Genomic DNA, 20,930 nt, shown 5'->3' on the forward strand with positions numbered 1-20,930 from the left:
TTGAACTGCGGTCGAGTCACATACAAAGAATAAGAAAACACTTGCATAGAGAGATTAAATTTTATTTTTGGAGGAGTACTGACAAACATTCATATTTAAAAGTGAGGTGAACTACAGAAAACGTGGTCGTTAAATGTAAAGGGAGCCAGTTCAGGCTCAAAACTTTGGTACATTCTGGTTAAACAGACACCGGACTGTGAGGGAGAAATGGAATTAAAGTGAAGTTGCACATCCAGGTTCCCACCAAACTTTATCTTCATTCTCTAAAACTGTAAAGGAAAACATCAGGTCCAGAACAAGATCAGTTTTACAGTTCAGAACAGCAGAATCAGTTGGACATGACCCCTCCTTGACCTGGAATAGTTCAAGCTGTGTAGATATCAAAGCTGTGCCTCGTCCTCTTAACATATAGCAGTGTGTCTGTAGTAAATCTGGTCAAATGGAAGCCAGTTTCTGTCAAAAGCTAAGCAAGATGCAACTTAAATGACATGAAATAGCCAGAAATAAGTCAGCCAAAGTCAACATTCTTGAGTTTTTGACAAATTGTAAGTAAAAAAACATTAGATTCTATGTCACAATTAAGGAGAAATTAGCTAAATTAGAAATATGAGACAGTAAGATTGGCTTAGGTTCGGGATTTTAGTGTACGCATAAAATGTCAGAATGGCGTGTTAACTCCAAAACATTTACCTACGTGTTGATGTGGAAGAAGAAGGCATGCTAACATTCATAGTGCAGTAGGGAATGTGAGTGAAGAGGGCAGCTGATAATTATCTCAGTGTAGAAAAGAGAAAGGATGCACTGCTAGCTCCTTCAAAGTGGATTTTATACAGTGTTCATGCTTCTTTTGTGGTGTCTGTCTGCTTTTAACTGTTAAATGTGCGCCTGATTTGAACCTGAAACTATGAAAACTCTTTTTACAGAGCTTACATCTAAAGTGTAAAATCAAATTCTGCAGCACAGATACACCAGTGGGCAACATCACGAGTGTAAAAACAACAAATAGTAGAACCGGACAGAAAGGCCTTATCTTTTGCAGAGTGAACAGTAATAAGTAAAAATTAAACTGATTATTCTTGTGAACGGCAGCACATATCCTCCTGAGAACCCAGGGAGAAAAAAAATGTCTTTCAATTGAAATTGTTTTGTGATTTCCTGCCTTTTTGGAACAAAAACAAATCACAGTTTAGAAATTCATAAAAATACTTTTCCGTTTTACTTTAATGAAAGATTTTGTAGTAAAAAAAAAAAAATCAGTGAGACTTTGAAATCAAAACAGGTCGACAAGAAAACAAGAATGTCAACCCATTTTCTAATCCTCAACTATTTGGTACAAAATTCTCTCACTTCTGCGTCCTACATGAGTGTAAAATTTAAGAGGTTGAATGAAACATAGCTATAAACAGCTATATCTTTATTACATTAATTACTTTACATTCAATGTGTTTAATATCCCTCAAAGAAATGCGTTTGGGGTAGAAATTTGAATGTAAACAAAGAACTAGCAAGCTAGTTAGCTACTAGCTAGCCCCATTAAATCATGTCCATGACAACTGAAATTCATAAAGGGGCGATTATTTTCCCTGATAAAACGTTTAGCTAAACTCTGACCCCAGTTTATAATTCCCAACATGGCTATAAACAAGAAAATATGACTGTCATCTGTTAAACAATGATATCTTAATATTTTCCTCCTTTCCTGGCAGGCGCCTTTAGCTAGCGTATCCATTTTGTCTCAGCATGAAAACAAGGTTCCCCTCATCCCACCCAAACACAGGAGATATCACTGAAAAGGCAGGATGTCCTCCACTGAGCTCATCAGGATTTCGGCGGTTAGCCCAAATGAGTGAGAAGATGTAGTTCAAAAACAAATGTGCAGCACAGAGGACAGAAATGAATGGGCAGGTCTCAGGAGGATGTGCTGAGCGGAAACATTTCTCTTCTGATCTGGTTGTGTGTGGTAGGAGGGCGGCATGGTGGTGGTCGGTAAGGGTTACCCCCTTCAGATTTTTAAACTGCAAAACAAGACATCTTTTAGTTACCGCCATGTCTCTAAAACACTGAATAACATCTTTAATTCATCTAAGAGATAACTGAGCTGATGTAAGAATGAGGATACTTCTTTTCAGTTGGTCAGGACAACTCCAGTTCATTGTTTACCTCTCTAACTGATGCAGCAATTTCCTGTTTACAGCTGGTTCAGAGCTCATATCAATCATCTCAGAAGACTTTGATGGAACTGCCCTTAACATGTTTCCATCTTACTTAGAAATTCAGTTCCTGTCATGCCACAGAACTCAGTTTTGTTCAGTTTATCACCCTGTCTTCTTCCACTGCTTGCCTCATTTAGTCCTAAAGACCATCACTGGATTCTCTGCATTACTACTTTGACGTCACTAATGCCTTCTAAGACCCCATAGGGTCCTCTGGTCTGAGAGGTCCTCTGGTCCAGGCCCAATGGTTCAGAGCATTTTAGCGACATAAGGCGACCAACACAATATCAGGCAGGTGGTCATAATGTTGTGCCTTTCACAGTAGTTTGTTGTCTTGAGCCACCAGGAATGCACATATCCTTCAGGTGATTGACTACGACGGACACATGAGCAAGACTTTATAATTATGACGAATATGATCAACTGTATTCATGCCTTTAGTACTTTCTAAGGGCCATAGCTGGTCAGATTCTCTAAATGCTGTGAATATGTGCCTCTATGCTTCCTCTCCTATCTTCATGAGCACAGCATACAAGGGTTCTTTTATAAAAGGAAAGGAGATAAAGCTGTTCCACACTCCACAAGCAGCACACCATCCATGGAAAGCGCCAATAACACCTACTCTAGCTTAATGATGCAACCTGGTGTAAATGCGATCAGTCTGTTCCTATTTTCTCGTGTATTCTTGACTTCATGACATTTTCCATTGAGGTTTCACATCTGTAACCACACACACACCCACACCCACACGGTTGTAGTTAACCTTTGGCAATGGATGGCCTATTTTTTGAACGTCAACAAGTTTAGCATCTTAGAATCCCGTAAAATGTGACTTTGCTCCAAACTTGCTGCAATGTTTTCGCAAATTCTCAACAAAAAATGAAAAATTTTTCAAAAGTTCGCCAAAAGTCGATATTGAACACGAGAATATGACCTTGCTACAGATTTGTGCCAACACTGTGAAAGGCTAACCACAATCGTTTGCCAGAAACGTTCCACTTTTGCCAGGGGATCATTTATGGAGCATAAATGCCAAAAGGATAGAAGAGTCGAATGATTAGATGCAAGCTACAGACAACCAAAAACCACCGAAAGAACCAAACACCTCAAGCTTATCTCAGACGGACATTTGGAGCTGCATGTAGAATGTCAACTTTCGATTTTACCATGTACTCATCTTGAAATGTTGGCATTCTTGTGTGTGAATGGAGATCGCTGCATCCACAAAGGCTTGTTGAGACTTATATAACAATAGCTCTGAATGTAAACTGGGTTTATGTTCAAAGACATTCAGTTCAGTGACTTTTTGGTATCAGAATGATGGAATTGCAGTGTTAGTTACAGACCACCAAATTTCTGATGTGGTGACATGGCTTAAATGTCACTCCCTGATACATATTCTGATTGACTGAATGTAGGAGATCCTTTCACATTCTAGCTATTGGAAAGCAAAGTGACTGGACTTGAAAGCTGAAAGAAAGGGGAAAGATTTAGATCTTTTAGATAGATATTTAGCTGCAGAAGTGATATGTATTTTCATGGTTGGAACCCCACCTTACAGCCTTCCCATGCTCCCCTCTTGCCACTCCTTTCATTTTCAGATGGTGGGTAGAAATGCGATTTCTTTGTAAATTTAGACATACGTTTATTTTGTTAAATCTTTCTTGAAGGTTGAGTAGTTGTAACAAATTTTTGAAAATAGATCTGGATCAAAGTTGGTTTCAAATCAATTGGATACATTCAAAGTATACGTTTATGGTGGATTATGTAACTTAATTAAATTAATTTGCTCGTCAAGACATGATTAAGTGAACTGTGGCTTAAAAGTTTTTATGCCAACTGATCCAGATCTGGTAGAAAAGTCACTCCCCACACAACCTACATCAAAAAAGTTACATTCAGATCACATCATGTCACTGCCACATCATTAGAAAATCATTTTTTCTTGTAGCGGAAAATACTGTAACAACGATACCAAAACTTCTGACTGGACTCCAAAATCAGCTGTGGGCAACTTCCACTGGAAAAACAATCCCACAATCTTTACCTAAAGGTACATTAGGAGGACCTGTAAAGGCTTTTCGAAAGAAATACACCATCGACGGGAGTGCAGTTACTGCAGCAGGCCACAAGGAGACGCTTTACTACAAGCGCTTCACTGAAACTCCACAGTTTTGGGCTCAAAGGTCCACCGAGTCCATCCAAACCAAAGTAAAAGAGGCTGAATCCTTTCAGCTGTAGCAGTGAAGGCAGTGATTGCTTCTTGAGTCTTTGATGTGTCTTAACCTCCTCCTATGAAAGTGAAATAAACATCCGTGTCTTTGATTGGTCAGCTGTTGTCAGTCCTGAACCCATAGGCAGTGTGCGTCTTCATTTGTCATATCACACAAGTGCAACTAGTTTACGAACTTGGTGCAAAATACGTGCAGGTGCAGCAAACACTGTTCGCTTTAAGAGATCAGCTTCACGTCTCATCAGTTTCTCTTAAAAAATAGGTCCCAATATAAATAAAACACACTTTAAATCCTGATTTGGAACACCCCGTCCAGTTTGTGTCCTCTAACGACCAGCAGCAGTCCTCAGGGGCAGACTGAGGCGAGCTGAAGGTGTGGATGGATGAGTCTCATTCAAGGCCAAATGTGCTGGTCTCCTCCACAGCAGTCAGCATCTTCTCATACAGGATGGAGAAGGACGGGTATGGAGGCAGGTCCAGCCGGTTGAAGCAGGTATGAGCTCTGGAGGACAGACCACAATAAGTGACTTTAGACAAGAGCAGCATGCTAGCAGAACAGAAGCAGCAGGAAAACCAAAGATATCAGCCAAGAACACCGTAAACAAAAAGCCACAGTTAGCAAACTGTAATTTTCCTGCATGCAAAAATATTTATTGCAGATTTTTATTTATTTTTTAATCACAGTGTCATTTTTGTCCCAGTATCTTGCAGCCTGAATGCTAAACAGATTTCTTGCAGAGATTGAGAGAACTCTAATATCAGCAGTCTGAGCCAGGAAATGGTTAGTCTTGTTAAGCAAAATTCACATGAATTTACTGGAAAATTCTGGAAAAATTCTCAGGAAAATTTCTGGAGATTATCAGGAATTTTGGGGGGAAATTTACATAAAATTCCACAAAAATCTCCATGGAATCACTGGGAAATTTCTGGAACATTTACATAAAATTCCAAGAAAATCACTTTCGCATTGAAATTCCTATTAAAATTTCCATAAAATTCAAGGAAAAAAAACACAGGAAACTTCCCACAAAATTCCAGGAAAATTCCCATAAGATTTCAGCAAAAATTCCAGGAAATTTCCGGCTGGGGGACAAAAAGTTAAAGGGATAGCGCCATCTGTTGCTGCTCTCTCAGCTAAATCAATTTTAAAAGTCTAGTAATTATTTTCATGCTTATTTCAATTTCTACATGATCTCCTCGAGCACAGCAATCGTCCATTTCTATGCACCTCTGGTTAAAAACACTCCTTAAATGTGGGTTGTGCAAACTTATCAAACCCAAACACTAGAATAGCTGTGACCCAGATCAGGCCGGTTCTAACTGTGCTCCTCCTGTATTCACCTGGGTAACGAGGTGACTTTACCCCACTTTTCCACACAAAACCTGCGGGGCCCGTTACTGCCTCGCAGAGAGGCAAATCCCTCGTAAGGAATACTGGATGTCCCGGTCACAAACTGGGCAAAGAGAAGAGAAGGAAAAAGATAACATCACGGCAGAGGAGTCAGATGTCACACATCTGTCAGACTTTGTACCAGAAGAACTTCAGGTAAACAGCAGACAGCCCACCTGCAGGAGCCTCAGCCTCTGCTCATTGTTGAACCTCTCAACCGCTGCCCAGAACCACCGGATCACAATGTGGTTGTCATGGTAACCTAAACAGAACAAGCCACGTCAGGTAACTATGGCAACAAGATTACGATGATAGTGAATGAAACAAGCTTAGCCTCGAGGGAATCAACGCAAGTTAGCCAAACATCTGACCAACAACATTTTTGCTTCATTTTTCAGTTTAATTAAATGAGGCCATCAGGAGGTGAACATAAATGCCCTGGGAACCTTACAGAAGAGCAAGAAAACAGCAGTTTAAAGGCCAATTCATGGTTTCTGCATGGCTAATGTGAACTTTTAAACAGATAGCACGCATTGCTATTCTACTACATTAGGTACATATGAGTTTTTAAACGACTCTTTAAATGATGAATTATACAGATTTAGGCACCATTTATTGTCCTGCCACGTATGGATGCATTTTTATTTGGGGTTTTTGAAACAGTTCACATCTTAACCAAGACTTGGTGGGCCCTCCTGGTGCCACAAGGGCCAGTGTTTGGATGAGAAAGGATCATCTCTTCTTCTTCATTCTGGTTTACCCTCATGTAATCTAACAAACAGTCCATTCTTCCTTCTTTTCCTCCTTACCTCCTCTGTACTCCGTGTTGTTCCTCCAGTCTGATAAGTCGATCTCAGCGGTGCCGGCAATCACCAGCTCCAACTCTCTGGCATCAAACACAGACACCAACCTCGCATCCACTACCTGGAAAAAAAAAATCACACAAAAAATATTCAACGGCCACTCTTCTTTCCCCCCCAAAACTGGTTATTGTTTAAAATGCACATGTTTGATTCCAGCTTCACCCCACTGAGCTGTACCTCATAGAAACCTCTGACCAGACTCTCAGTTTGCTGGACCACCCCTCTCTCTATCCTCCACTTCACCATCCGCTCAATGTATTCCTTCTTGTTCTTCTCTGAGACGGCGATGTTGGCTCCTCCAGGCTTCAGCTCCCTTTCTGTTATCTGCACAAACAAACATATTCACATAAGTACACTGATCTTCAATCGTTTCAATCTAAACAGGGCATGAAACAAAAGGCCACGCATGTCTAGAAAACTCGTAAAATTGTGATTTTTTGCCAAACAAAACCACATTTACATTGTGAATAGTGTAAAATAAGATTCTAGCAGCATCAATCATCAAGTACCAACAGACAACAAGCAGTGAGTGACTGTCAGGATTTCCCTCGTTGGTGAACGTGTAACGATGCAGGTACACCGGGGAAAACACTCACCTGTCCGAAAACTTCTTCGTTGACAGTGAAGGTGAGGTCCAGCATGTCTTCGATGTCGTTGTCCTTCATCCACTGGAGAGACTGGTGAAACTCCTCATCCAGGTACTCCAGGTCACTCAGGTCACAGGGACTAGGAAGCAATAAAAGACACTGAGTGTACAGAGCTCAGCAGAAGTGTAGAAATGTGACAAGTCGACAAGTGTGTCACTTGATTTAGTTTAATCCAACAGTTTGGGGTATTTTAAAGAGAAAGGCAGCTTAAAAAAAAACTCTCCCTGGAGAATGGCAAAAAGCTCTCCAGACATTTTTTTGTCTTCCATACTGAGGAGGGTTGACTCTGTCCTCAAAAATAAAGGGGGAATAAAATATTTCCATGAAATTCCCAGAAAATCCCCCAAACAATTCCAGGAAAATTTTCATAAAATTCCAGGAAAATTACCATAAAATTGTAAGAAAGTCTCAAGAAAATTGCAATAATATTACAGGAAAATTGCAATAAAATTTTAAGAAAATTGCCATGAAATTCTGTGAAACATTCCAGCAAAATTCCTGAAAATTGTCTGGATAAATTAGGGAAAATTTTCATAAAATTCCAAGAAAATTACCACAGAATTTCTCACAAATTTCTGGAACATTTCCATAAAATTCCTGAAAATGTCTTATAAAATTTCCGGAAAGTTCCGATAAAAATCACCAGAAAATTTCTATAAAATTTCGATAAAACTCAAGAAAAAGTCTCATAAAATTCCAGGGAAAATTTGAAAAAAATTCCCATAAAATTGCCATAAAATTCCAGGAAAATTCCCATGAAATTCTGTGAAATATTCCAGCAAAATTCCTGAAAATTGTCTGGATGAATTGGGGAAAATTTTCATACAATTCCAAGAAAATTACCACAGAATTCCTCATAAGTTTCTGGAACATTTCCATAAAATTCCTGAAAATTTCTTATAAAATTTCCGGAAAGTTCTGATAAAAATCACCAGAAAATTTCTATAAAATTTTGATAAAACTCAAGAAAAATTCTCATAAAATTCCAGGGAAAATTTGAAGAAAATTCCCATAAAATTGCAATAAAATTCCAGGAAAATTCCCGTGAAATTCTGGGAAAAAATTCAGCAAAATTCCTGGAATCTCACCCATGAAAGGTGTACTGACTTGTTAGTAACTGCGGGCTTGTATTTTTAGTAAAGTAAATTTAAATTACTAGTTTAAAATTTTACATAAAAGCAAACACCCTGTAGTCAACCTGAGTAATGCCGTAGGTGATAGAGTTGTAAAATATTTGACATTTAAGTAATATCGGACACTTACTTTTGTCCTATATTGTACGTGTATGTGTTGGTGACATTTCAGGAAACATTAAACATAAACTTGCTGTTGTGTAAGTTAAAATCCCTGTAAACGTTTTGTTCATATTATATGTCAGTGGGTCTTTGTATTGGAGGGAAACATACATGCGCAGTAAGCCTTTATAAAAAGGTCTGGTGAAGAAGGCGTCCAACAGGTACTGATGAATCAGAGCCAGACCAAGAATACGACCGCTGAACCGGAACCTGAAGCAAAACAAGACAAAGAAAAGTCATGCTGATGATAAAGACTCTGTGTGTGTGTGTGTGTGTGTGTGTGTGTGTGTGTGTGTGTGTGTGTGTGTGTGTGTGTGTGTGTGTGTGTGTGTGTATGAATAATAACTGTCACTCACCATTCGTGGTGATTGTCTACAAAAGCAGACATGGGGCTGATCTGAACAGTGTACGTATCGTTGGCTGAATATTCAAAGAGACCATAATAAGGGTTGAACAGTTCTCTGGAAACCAAGAAGAAGAACTCTCTGGAAGGCCCACTGTAGTCCAAACTGCAACAGACGCACAATTTTCTCAGTATTTATTCTTTTTTTGCCCACTCTTCTTGTCCTTTCCCCTCACAGATACTCACCCCTCCTCCCCGACGAAGCTCACATAGAGCTTGCTGCGCTGCAGGTCTTTACGGGAGTAGCACATAATCTGGTTGAAGGCATCTTCCAGGAGGTGGTCACGACGAATTATCAGTCTGAGGTGCACAACGAGTAAGAGACAGTTTTAAACCTATCAGGACTAAGAAAGAGATCAGATCTGCAAACGGTCCACTTACTTTAGCTTCCCTGGTCCTTGGCCATAGCCTTTAGTTTCCAGCTTCCTGTAGAAGTTGCGTAGTTTAGCCTCAAAATCTCTCTTGTAGGGCGCTGGGGCTCTGGCATTAGCTCTCTGAGTACCTATGGGCAAAGACAGAGACTTGGACTTAAAGCCTTTTACTGTGCTACGATTTGGCTGTAATCTGTGACCGTCTATAGTCTTCAGGGGATATGGAGGGCATCATTTCAAAATTAGAGGTTCGTATTCAAACTTTTCTTTGCTCAGTCTGTTCTGTTAACAGAGTAACTTAAAATTTTTTTTCCATAAAATTGTTGAAAAATTCCTAAAAAGATCCTGGAAAATTTCTGAAACATGTCCACAAAATTCCAGAAAATTGATCATAAAATTAAGGACAATTCCAATAAAAAGTGTTGAAAAAATTTCAGTGAGATTCCCAGAAAATTTATCAAGAATTATAGTGAAATTTCAATAATATTCCTTTAAATTTCCCATAAGCATCTTGGAAAATTGCAATAAAATTCCAAGGAAATAGCCGGAAAATTCCCATAAAAATTCCAATGAAATTCCCGGAAAATTTCTGCAACATTTCTTTAAAATTCATCATAGAATTTCAGGAAAATTCCTATAAAAAGTGTTGAAAAAATTTAAACGAGATTCCAAGAAAATTACTCAAGAATTACAGTGAAATTTCAATAGCATTCCTGGAAATTTCCCATAAACATTTTGGAAAATTGTAATAAAATTCCAAGGAAATTGCTGGAACATTTCCATAAAATTCCTGAAAATTTTCATAAAATTTCAGGAAAATTCCTATAAGAAGTGCTGAAAAAAATCCCTAAAAATTTCAGAAAATTCACAAAAATGTCAGGAAAATTTCCATAAAATTAATGGAAATTTTCTATAAAATTCCTGGAAACTTTCCATACGATTCCACAAAAATTTCAGGAAAATTCCCATAAAACTGTAACAAAATTCCACAAAAAGTCCCATAAAATTGCTGGAAAATTCCCACAAAATTGTAAGAAAACCAACTCTTCTAACACTGGATGCCAACACCAGACTCGAACACAGTAAACTTTTGGGACAAGCAATCCATTAGCCTCAAAACACAGTTTCCCACACATGGATCATGCACGTGACTTTTACCAGGAGAGTTCTGTGGTGAGGAGACAGGTGACCCTCGAGGTGACTGGCAGTAACTGGAGTGAAGTAAGGCGTGGGGAGGCACATAGGACATTACTTCATCTTCAAATAGACTGCAGGAGACAAAGAGAAAGAAATTTAGTAAAGAGAATCAATTCAAGATATATTGTAATGTAAAAATGAAATGGAAAGAACAGAATTGAGGAAAGATAAACAGAAACTAAGAGGATGGTAGAGCAGGAAGTCAGGAGGAACATCTGACCTTAGCAGCATGACGAGGTCGGCATCTCCTGACAGCCTGGCCAATCCTGACACTCCATCTGTACGAATCAGCTGCACCTTCTCCCTGATGTACAAGAATACGTACACGTAAGAAAAGTGTGTCCCCTTTCTAGTTATCCATCAATGTTGGATAGACTGACAACACAAATTTTATTACAGTGGAGAGCTGTCCTGTGATAATATTGTATTTTTAGTTGACAGACACGTGATAGAGGGCATGAAGACAGATCTATTATGAACAGTTATGAACAAAAGATGACCTAAACTTGTAAAGAGCCTGTATGTCGTTGCAGTCTTGAGTTTTTCCATTGACTCAAACTGCTCTGATGGAATCACTGAAATCCATGCCTCTTAGCTGATGGTACTGTTATGCTTGAGGGCTGTTTTGGTGCCAGATTTTACATAAGGGAAATCTAAAACCATCATAAACCTGTGGACTGTGATAAAGAAACAAATCTGTGTCAGACAGCCAAAAAATTTAGCTTAACGGTACCAACTGTGTCAAGAAGAGTGGCCAAAGATGCAGCCAGAAGCTTGTGGACGGCTATCAAAGCGCCTAGTTGAGGTGAAAATGCCCATGGGACACTCAGCCAAATATATCCACAGCTGTCTGTATTTCTGACCCATTTTTGTGGCAAAGACGCATGGGTTTCAGTTATTCCATAGAAAATAGGTTATAGGTGTCATTGAAAACTCAAGACTGCCACTGGAGTATTGGAAAGATATCCTGATCGATCCCAGCTTGTCTGAAGCACGAGTTCTCGTCAGAGGCTATTAGACGTCACAGAAGTCGTCATAGCTGTCTGTAACTGGATAAATCAACACAATGCTCTCTGCTTACCAACACGGAACTGTTTGTAATCCAAATGACCACTTATGCGGGTCAATATAGTGTTCAACAATAAGAGCCTCCACCTGGTAACGCAACCACTAATTTTCTTGCATGCATGGACAGAATACAGGTTTTTGCTATCTTTTGAAGCTTGTGAAGGCATGGTAAGTTATGCCCTATTGAAACTACATTTAAGACTGTGTCCAAGTGGAACTTTATAACAAAATTTGTGGCCACCTCTGCAAGATAAAGAAACAGCTTGAATGCAAAAATGCAGTTTTATTTTAATAAATTGTAGAGCTATTTAATTGTCAAGCTTTAAATTTCAAATTTTAACATACTTAAAGTGTGTATTATTCTACGAAAATGGTATAGGACTGGGACTCTGACGATTTGTCTTTTTGGTCGGGCACTCTTGAATAAGTTTTCTTGTCTGGGTCGTGCTTTTACGTAGTCATGATGATTAAAGAGCAGAAGATGAAGGAAGTCCAGACATTTTCACAAGAAAGAAAGACCAGTGTGTGTGTGTGTATACCTGAGTGCATGGTTGCGGTTGAAGTCAGGCTGTCTCTCCTGCAAAATCTCATAGATGTTTGGTTGTCGAAGAAACGCCACAATCTTGTCATTGTACGCTGAAGAGTGATGAAGAGTGGACAGAAAACACGTGGGTGAGTTTAAACAGTCCACAGCCCTGAAAAACCTGCGATACGTAACGTCAGTCTGTTAACGTGACGCCGTTCTGTCATCGGTCGCTTTTATGCTCATGTTCCTCATGGCTTCATTCAGACACACACTGCAGCTGTTTAACAAAGGTCAAAAAGACACAATCAAATCATTAATCTCTGATTTACCGAAAACCTTTTTTCCACTTTCATTTAATTTACTACATATTTAAAGTGGTATCTGTTAAGTTGTAGCTTGATATATCAAAACATTTGTTGAACTTCCTGTCAGCCCAAGCACAGTAGTGGAGACTGATGTGATACCGCCATAAAGCAAAAATCGCGTTACGTCACGTCGTAGGAACAAAATTCCGATTTAAGTCGAGGACTCCCTGTGTTATTAGTGAGTAGGGCTGGCCCGAATAGTGGTTTCTGGCCTCCGGATATTCGGGCCCTATTAACGACGAATATCCGAATATTTGTTCCGCCCCGTAACATCCGACAGGTGGGGGTGGGGTGGCGATGGCCCGAATATTCGGATCCATTCGTCTGGTCTCCTGGACGCAAATTTTGCACACTGCCTTCGTTTTGTCTTCAGTTAAACAGATACCAAAATTACTATCCGGATACCGCCGTAGCGAACGAATATTCGGGATATTCGGGTCCAGCCCTATAAGTGAGTCTCGCTTATCTGACTGCTGTTTGCTGAGCGTAAAGTTTGATCTTTTGTGTACGCTTCAGATCGTAATAGATGTAAAAGTGAAGAGCAAAGTAAACAAAAAAGTGTTGCAAAGTTATGACAAGCTGCCTTTTGCTCCCTGTGATGCTGACGACTCCAAACACATCCCTTCTGTGTGCCTATCTGCTGCTGCTTTCACAGGAAAGTGCCCTCAGTGTTTATTCAGACATAAAGCAGACACATTCAATACTGTCAGATCAGGAGTGCATGTGTAGTCATGTGTATGTTTGAGCTTATGCTGACCAACTGGCACAACGTCCTGACACTGCCCCCTGCTGGCAGAGGTGAAGGTGCTGGAAGGTCGCGGCAGGACGGGCGGACCAGCATGACGAGGGTCTTCACCAACCTGCACAGACGAGAGGCAAGTAAATACGCAGCTCTTCTGCTTTCAGAGGGCAATTTTAGCATTATCTGGCACGAATGCATCCTGAGAGGCTTGCACTAGATGTGAGGAGAAGAGCTGTCAAAGGAGATATCCCTTTAAAGCTATGAACGGCTAAAATTTGAATTTAGTCTCACCAGTCGGCGTGGGCTGACCTCTCCAGCGCTGTGGCTGCGTTGACGGGTGAGGTACTGACGGTGAGCAAGAAGGCTGGGCGGCCGAGTGCTCTGGAGAGGCAGCCGGGGGTCGATGAAGGTGGTGGCACGGCAGTTATGGTCGACAAAGAAAGGCTGCACGGGGAAAGAGTCCATTGTATTATTTTAATTACATGACAAATGCAAAACAAAAGTGAAGTCTAAACAGTAAGTCAGAGCCTCTCCAAAACAGCCAGTAACACAACATAATATAAAATAACAACACATGGTGCATTGCAGCTTGTTGATCCCTGCCTTTTGGCCTGCAGGTCTCAGTCTGATTAAACGTTAGTGAGATGTGCTAGTCTAGTGCATACATTTTACAACTTTAAAGGTATTTTGGAAAATGTTGAATTTAAGTAGGTCAAATCAGGCTTTTAACCATCTACATTACTGTTCAAAGACTTAGAAACGTCCTTATTTTTGAAAGAGCAGCAGTTTTTTTTCAATGACGATAACATTAACTGAATGATAAATCCAGTGTAGACATTGTTAATGTGGTAAATGACTATTCTAGCTGGAAATGTTTAATGGAATATCTCCATAGAGGTACAGAGGAACATTTCCAGCAACCATCACTCCTGTGTTCTAATGCTACATTGTGTTAGCTAATGGTGCTGAAAGGCTCATTGATGATTAGAAAACCTTTGTACAGTTATGTTAGCACATGGATAAAAGTGGGAGTTTTCACAGAAAACATGGAATTGCCTCAAACTTTTGAACGGTAATGTACGTCTGTTCAACATTTATCAATTTAGCTTTTAATTTATGGAAAAAAGTCTAGATTTTGAACATACATTGACTTTTATTTTTAGAATCAAGTCTTTTTTTATCCCTAATTCGTCAATTTGGGGCCCAAGATCACATTGCGAAGTAAGAAGTATGGCCACCTTAATTCATTTTATGCGTTGAAACAAATATTTTATGAGAAAACGTGCATTTTTCCCCAAATTAAACAGCATTTATAAAGCTTCGTAAGCCTTTTTTGCCTGTCAAAGGACACGAACGCCCAGTTAAACACATCATAAAGTCACATTTTGTCACTTTTTAGTCTTAATGTGGGATGTCACAAATCTGTACATTATGTTGCCTCTAAAACATTTAAAGCCCTTGACTTTATAAGACTCTGGGACGTTTGATTCGGCTGCCTGCCCCACCTTGCCCGTGTGGTCGTGCTTCATCTCCCAGCCTCTCGGCAGCTCCAGCTGTTTGTTGGCCAACATGTTGAGGAAGGCCACCAGATCCCTGTTGTGCTGATAGCGCTCGAAGTGGTGAGCGTCCCGACGAACCTTACTGATCATGTGCTTCAGACACGTGTTGGTGGTGAACATACGGTAGGCACTCTGAGAGAAGAGAGAGAAGGTTGACACCATCTGTTCTCTGTCCACACATTACCATCTACTGCATAGATTTCAATACATTTAGCTTCTCTTCAGCATGAACTGTGTACAACGGAGGCGAGTACATTCCTGTGAAATATCACCGAACTGTGAAATTTTGACAGACAACTGTTTTCAGCTTTGCTTTGCTGGAGGTTTTGTGCTGGTCTACCAGTCTCTATAACCCTTCTATTGTCCTCATTTACAGGCACCAAAAAATATTGTTTCCTTGTCTGAAAAAAATCCTGCAAAATTTCAGAAAATTTGCAAAACCTTCAGGAAGAAAATTCCAATAATTCCTTAAAAATTTCCCTTGAAAAATTTATTTTAAAAAATATCCCAAATGTGGCAAGAAAATTCTTGTAAATATTTTCAAATAATTAATAAGAATCTTCCAAAAAAAATCCTAAAAATATCTAAACTGATTACATATATATCAGTAAAACTTCTAATATTTTCTTTAAGAACATTCACATAAAAATCAACCAAAATCCTGCGAAATTTCTGAAAATTTGAAAAAACCTTCAGGAAGAAAATTCCAATAATTCCTTAAAAGTTTCCCTTAAAAGATTTATTTAAAAAAATCCCCCAAAATGTGGCAAGAAAATTTGAAATATTTTCAAAAAAAGAGAGTAAAAATCTTCCAAAAAATCCTAAAAATATCTAGAGTGATCACACATATATATCAGAAAAACTTCTAAGATTTACTTTAAGTACATTCACAAAAAAATCAACCAAAATCCAGCGAAATTCGCTGGATTTTGGTTGATTTTTTTCGTGAATGTTCTTAAAGAAACATTTTTAACATTTCTTTTTTCCCCAAAAAAATGTTCAAAGATTTTGAAAAAATGTTGAAAATGCAGACATCAGAAGTTTACTGTGAAAATATATTTTTTTCCCACATTTTCAAACTTTAAAACGGGTTAAAGGGTTACGACACAAGGGTTAAGAAACATCTGTGTCATTTCCAATCAAAAAAACCTTGCTGGTTGAATAAAAATAACTTTCTGCCACAAAGTGTTTCAAGATTTCAGCCGTGGGAAATGATACGACTGAGCAGCCTTAGTGGAATTCTTCTTGTTGCATTTTGTTTTGGTTTTCAACTTCGCTTTGCAAGCTACAGTGGACACTTTATGACTGAACTGACTGTCTTATCTTCCCGGCTTTTGGCTTTTGTTGTGACTGAGTGCCATGCCAATGTGTGAAAGAGTCATGAGGACACAGCAGGAATGTCCTAAATGAAGCATCATGCTGACAACCAGACTATCAACACTATACCTGAATGCGTTTAAGGTAATCCTGCAGATTGTATCCCTCTCAGCTACAAATTTTCACACGACAAAATCCCTTTCTCCTGCCCCCAACTCTTTCATTAACAGCCTAATAATTTGCCAACAGAACCTGAGTGAATGGTTGGTTGAAAGTTAGCTTCTTAAAACGAAGCTGAACGAACGACTTGTGTGCCTACAGGGTTAGAATGCAGCACGGTGAAGAAGTCGGGGCTGGTGAGGAACTTGGCGCTGGGCGACTGAAGCAGCAGGGTGAGACGGGACCTGGAGCTGGACTGAGCCACGCTGCCATCCCTACGCAGCTCTGCAACACACAAACACACACAAGCACTGTGAAAAACACGCACAAACCAAGGCTAAAGGACGTGTTTCACCATACGGACTGGAATGATGTGCAGCGAAGCGGGAGGCTACCTTGGATGGAGGAGTTTGCATCGGTCTCATCCATCGGCAGCTCACTTCCTGACTGCTGTTCCTCTGGTCTGCTGTCATTGGTTATCGTCCTACGGATACTCTGGTATCTGCAGAGGTGATTATATATGTTAATTACAAGAGTGAGCCTTAAACTAATGGGAAAAGTGGAAAATTCAGTTGTTTTTAACTGCTGGGATGGACACTGCCGTTCTTAAGTTTGGGGTCAAATAGAAATGTCCTTATTTTTGAATGAAAAGCATTTTTCCCCCAATGGACATAAAATAAAATTAATCAGAAATACAGTCTAGTTTTACTAATATGGAGCAACTTCAACTAATATAGAGCGACTTGAAGTCTTTCAGAGGAAATTTTACTCACTTTAGAACAACTTTAACATAGAGAAACTTTTACTATTATAGAGCAACATTAGCTTATTTTAGAGCAACTTTAACTAACATAGAGAAATTTTAACTATTATAGAGCAACTTTAACTAATGTAGAGCTACTGTTACTATTATAGAGCAACTTTAGCTCATTTTAGAGCAACTTTAACTAACATAGAGAAATTTTAACTATTATAGAGCAACTTTAGTTCATTTTAGAGCAACTTTAACTAATGTAGAGCTACTGTTACTATTATAGAGCAACTTTAACTCATTATAGAGCAACATTCACTCATTTTAGAGCAACTTTAGCTCATTTTAAAGCAACTTCAGCTCATTTTAAAGCAACTTCAGCTCATTTTAGAGCAACTTTAACTAATGTAGAGCTACTTTTACGATTATAGAGCAACTTTCACTCATTTTAGAGCAACTTTTACTCATTTTAAACCAACTTTAACTCATTTTAGAGAAACTTTTACTCATTTTAGAGCAACATTACCTGATATAGAGCAACTTCAAGTCATTTTAGAACAACTTTAACTGATATAGAGAAACTTTAACCAAGTAGAGCAACTTGAATTTGTGTACTCTACCATTCAAAAGTTTGGGGTCACTTAGAAATGCTCTTCTCAACCATCACTCCTGTGTTCTAATGCTACATTGTGTTAGCTAATGGTGTTGAAAGGCTCATTGATGGTTAGAAAACCCTTGAACAGTTAAGTTAGCACATGGATTAAAGTGTGTTTTCATTGAAAACATGAAATTATCTGGGTGACCCCAAACTTTTGAACAGTAGTGCAATTTTAGTCTGACCATCGGTGTGTGTGTGTGTTCTGACCTGCGGTTCAGCTGCTCCATCTGCTGTATGGAGTTGGATCTCTGGAGGGTCTGTGGGGCTGGGGCAGCTGTGGGACGCTGCCATGTCGTCGTTCTGTTCACGTGGTCCACATAAAAGATGCGACCGTGGCTGTCGATGCGAGCCTCCCAGTCTGGTTTGAACAGCGGGAACACACACAAACGCACACACACTGAAGCGTCTTTAGAAGCACTACATAAGTATTAAGTATTATGAGTAATTCTGCTTATATCTACACTGTAGTGCGTCATAAACCATTCACACACACCAAATGCTAAACAGGGATAAGAAAGGATTAAAGCTAAGGTACATTTTCTGTGAATGGTGTTCCTTCTGAAATAAACTTCCACATTCTGTGCATCACACACAGACATACACTCACTGGGTGGCAGAGGCTCGTCCACTCTCTGGTAGCGGCTGATGTCATGGCGGACAGACGGGAGCGAGCGAACCGACTGGTGGCCGTTGACTTGAGCCGTGGCGCCTACAGGAACAGTCACACAAAATGTCCCGTCATCAAAACTGCAAAACATGCTTACACCACGTGACATATGAAGGTTTGGTGTCACCCTGGCAATTTTATGTTTTCCCACACTTTTATCCATGAACTAACATAACTACACAAGGGTTTTCTGATCCTCAATGAGCCTTTCAACACCATTAGCTAACACAATGTAGCATTAGAACACAGGAGTGATGGTTGCTGGAAATGTTCCTCCTTACCCTCTACATTTTTTCCCCATTTTCTTAGATTTCAGCATTCAGTCATGGTCGAATTATTTTGACTTTTCTCACTGAAATCTAAAATAAATGATTTATGCCTTTAAATTGACTCACCAAATTCAACTCAGGTGGAGCCAGATGGTGCTGAAAGTCGCACAATTAGTGAAATTAAGAGGTCAGTGAATGCGTCTCAGAGATTGTAGTATCAAGACACCTGTATTTGGAAGAATCCTTCATATAACTACACTGTGAAAACAGTAGAACTTCACAAAGTACTCTGTGCAAAGGTTGTGGAAAAGCTGCAGTCAGAGGGTGAATGCAAGATAAAGTCTTTACACTAATTAAAAGTAGCAAAAAGGTCTGAGATTACAATCTGTTAAGCTTCATAAAATGAATAAAATGTGAAAAAATTTACTTAAGATGTTTAAAATTATATTATTTGACTATAATATGGCCTCAGATCGATTACTTGATCATTTACAAGCTGCATGACTGATTGGAAAAAACATCGCCTGAATGTCTTTTTCTTCATCTTGGTTTTTCTTTTTCCGGCTCTTCTTTGACTTTTTGTTCTTGCTGCTCTAGAAGCTGATTAATATTTTCCTTTAGGTCTCTTTTTTCAGCCTCCATCTCCTCTTTAAGCCTCTCCAGATGGCTCAGATCAGTCTTCCACCCCTTTTTCTCTCTGCTGGTGTTCGGTCTCTTTACCCAGCACCTGGTCTTGGATGCTGGAAAACCTGGATTTCTTCTTCTTTCTTTAGGTCTTGGAGCTGCTTCTCCTCTTTCAGTTTGCTCAGTATCTGCTCCATGTTCTCCTTCATGTATCTTTTTTTGGCCTCCACCTTCTCTTTAAGCTTCTGGAGGATGCCGAGTTGAGTCTTCCAGTTTTCTTCTCTCTGTCGGTGTTCGGTCTCTTGGGGAACATCTGGTCTTGGATGCTGGAAAACCTGGATTTCTTCTTCTTTCTTTAGGTCTTGGAGCTGCTTCTCCTCTTTCAGTTTGCTCAGTATCTGCTCCATGTTCTCCTTCATGTCCGTTTTTTCAGCCTCCACCTTCTCTTTAAGCTTCTGGAGGATGCCGAGTTGAGTCTTCCAGTTTTCTTCTCTCTGTCGGTGTTCGGTCTCTTGGGGAACATCTGGTCTTGGATGCTGGAAAACCTGGATTTCTTCTTCTTTCTTTAGGTCTTGGAGCTGCTTCTCCTCTCTCAGTTTGGTCAGTATCTGCTCCATGTTCTCCTTCATGTCCGTTTTTTCAGCCTCCACCTTCTCTTTAAGCTTCTGGAGGATGCCGAGTTGAGTCTTCCAGTTTTCTTCTCTCTGTCGGTGTTCGGTCTCTTGGGGAACATCTGGTCTTGGATGCTGGAAAACCTGGATTTCTTCTTCTTTCTTTAGGTCTTGGAGCTGCTTCTCCTCTCTGTTTGCTCAGTATCTGCTCCATGTTCTCCTTCATGTCTCTTTTTTCAGCCTCCACCTTCTCTTTAAGCTTCTGGAGGATGCTGAGTTGAGTCTTCCAGTTTTCTTCTCTCTGTCGATGTTCGGTCTCTAGGGGAACATCTGCTCTTTCATGCTGGAGACCGCCACAGTCAGAGAGTCTCTAGTAGATTCAGCAGAACTCTACTGGACTTCTCTTGTTCTTAAAGATGTTTCACCTTCATCCAAGGAGCTTTTTCAGTTCTAACTGACGAATGGGGACTAACAGAACTTACAGAACCTTCAGCTCCCATGACTAATGGCCCGATAACGACCCAGAACTCACCTGCCTCAAGGTGTGAATTGTTGTGAAACCAGGTCGTCCACCAACAATAACAATCCGTTTTAATACTAAGCAAGCAGCGAGAGACTTTAAAATATAGATGTGTAAAAACATCCATCTCACCTGCCTCTCTTTCACCCGACATCCCGCCTTCGCTCTCTCTGGACCCCTCCTGGTTCTGGGCAGCGCCTCCAGAAGCCTGCATGGACCGCCTCCTCCACACCTCCCATTCCTTCTCCTCCTGCCCCTCCGGCCCGTCCTCCCCTTCAGCTCTCGCTCCTGAAATGAAAAAGTAGGTGTTATATTTGGACAAGGGTTCAAGTAGAAGCAGCAGAACAAGAAGAAAGCGATTACAGTGAGTACACCCCTCTGATGAACAGGAAAAACAAACACTTTGGAAAGATCACATTCAGACAAATCTGAAAAATACAAAACCTAAAAAAGTGAATACACCCGTCAACACCAGAACTCAG

General features: G+C 39.9%; 1 protein-coding gene across 1 annotated transcript in view; it reads right to left on the bottom strand.

Annotated features, from left to right (window-relative positions):
- Positions 1–46: 46 nt before the first annotated feature.
- hecw2b (HECT, C2 and WW domain containing E3 ubiquitin protein ligase 2b) overlaps positions 47–20,930 on the bottom strand; it is a 43,884-nt gene continuing 23,000 nt past the window's right edge. Inside the window, exons 11-31 of the mRNA XM_051943287.1 lie at positions 20,581–20,736; positions 18,365–18,466; positions 17,965–18,115; positions 16,744–16,850; positions 16,509–16,633; positions 14,819–15,004; positions 13,605–13,757; positions 13,329–13,431; positions 12,220–12,316; positions 10,833–10,916; positions 10,574–10,683; positions 9,426–9,546; positions 9,231–9,344; positions 8,998–9,150; positions 8,753–8,851; positions 7,296–7,425; positions 6,877–7,023; positions 6,646–6,760; positions 6,013–6,098; positions 5,788–5,900; positions 47–4,948 (exon numbers count right to left, since the gene is read on the bottom strand). Coding sequence (XP_051799247.1) covers positions 4,837–4,948; positions 5,788–5,900; positions 6,013–6,098; positions 6,646–6,760; positions 6,877–7,023; positions 7,296–7,425; positions 8,753–8,851; positions 8,998–9,150; positions 9,231–9,344; positions 9,426–9,546; positions 10,574–10,683; positions 10,833–10,916; positions 12,220–12,316; positions 13,329–13,431; positions 13,605–13,757; positions 14,819–15,004; positions 16,509–16,633; positions 16,744–16,850; positions 17,965–18,115; positions 18,365–18,466; positions 20,581–20,736 — 2,564 coding nt within the window. The 3' untranslated portion in view covers positions 47–4,836. The remainder of the gene's footprint in view (positions 4,949–5,787; positions 5,901–6,012; positions 6,099–6,645; positions 6,761–6,876; positions 7,024–7,295; positions 7,426–8,752; positions 8,852–8,997; positions 9,151–9,230; positions 9,345–9,425; positions 9,547–10,573; positions 10,684–10,832; positions 10,917–12,219; positions 12,317–13,328; positions 13,432–13,604; positions 13,758–14,818; positions 15,005–16,508; positions 16,634–16,743; positions 16,851–17,964; positions 18,116–18,364; positions 18,467–20,580; positions 20,737–20,930) is intronic.

The sequence above is a fragment of the Acanthochromis polyacanthus genome, chromosome 22, assembly GCF_021347895.1.
Source record: "Acanthochromis polyacanthus isolate Apoly-LR-REF ecotype Palm Island chromosome 22, KAUST_Apoly_ChrSc, whole genome shotgun sequence".
NCBI lineage: Eukaryota > Metazoa > Chordata > Actinopteri > Pomacentridae > Acanthochromis > Acanthochromis polyacanthus.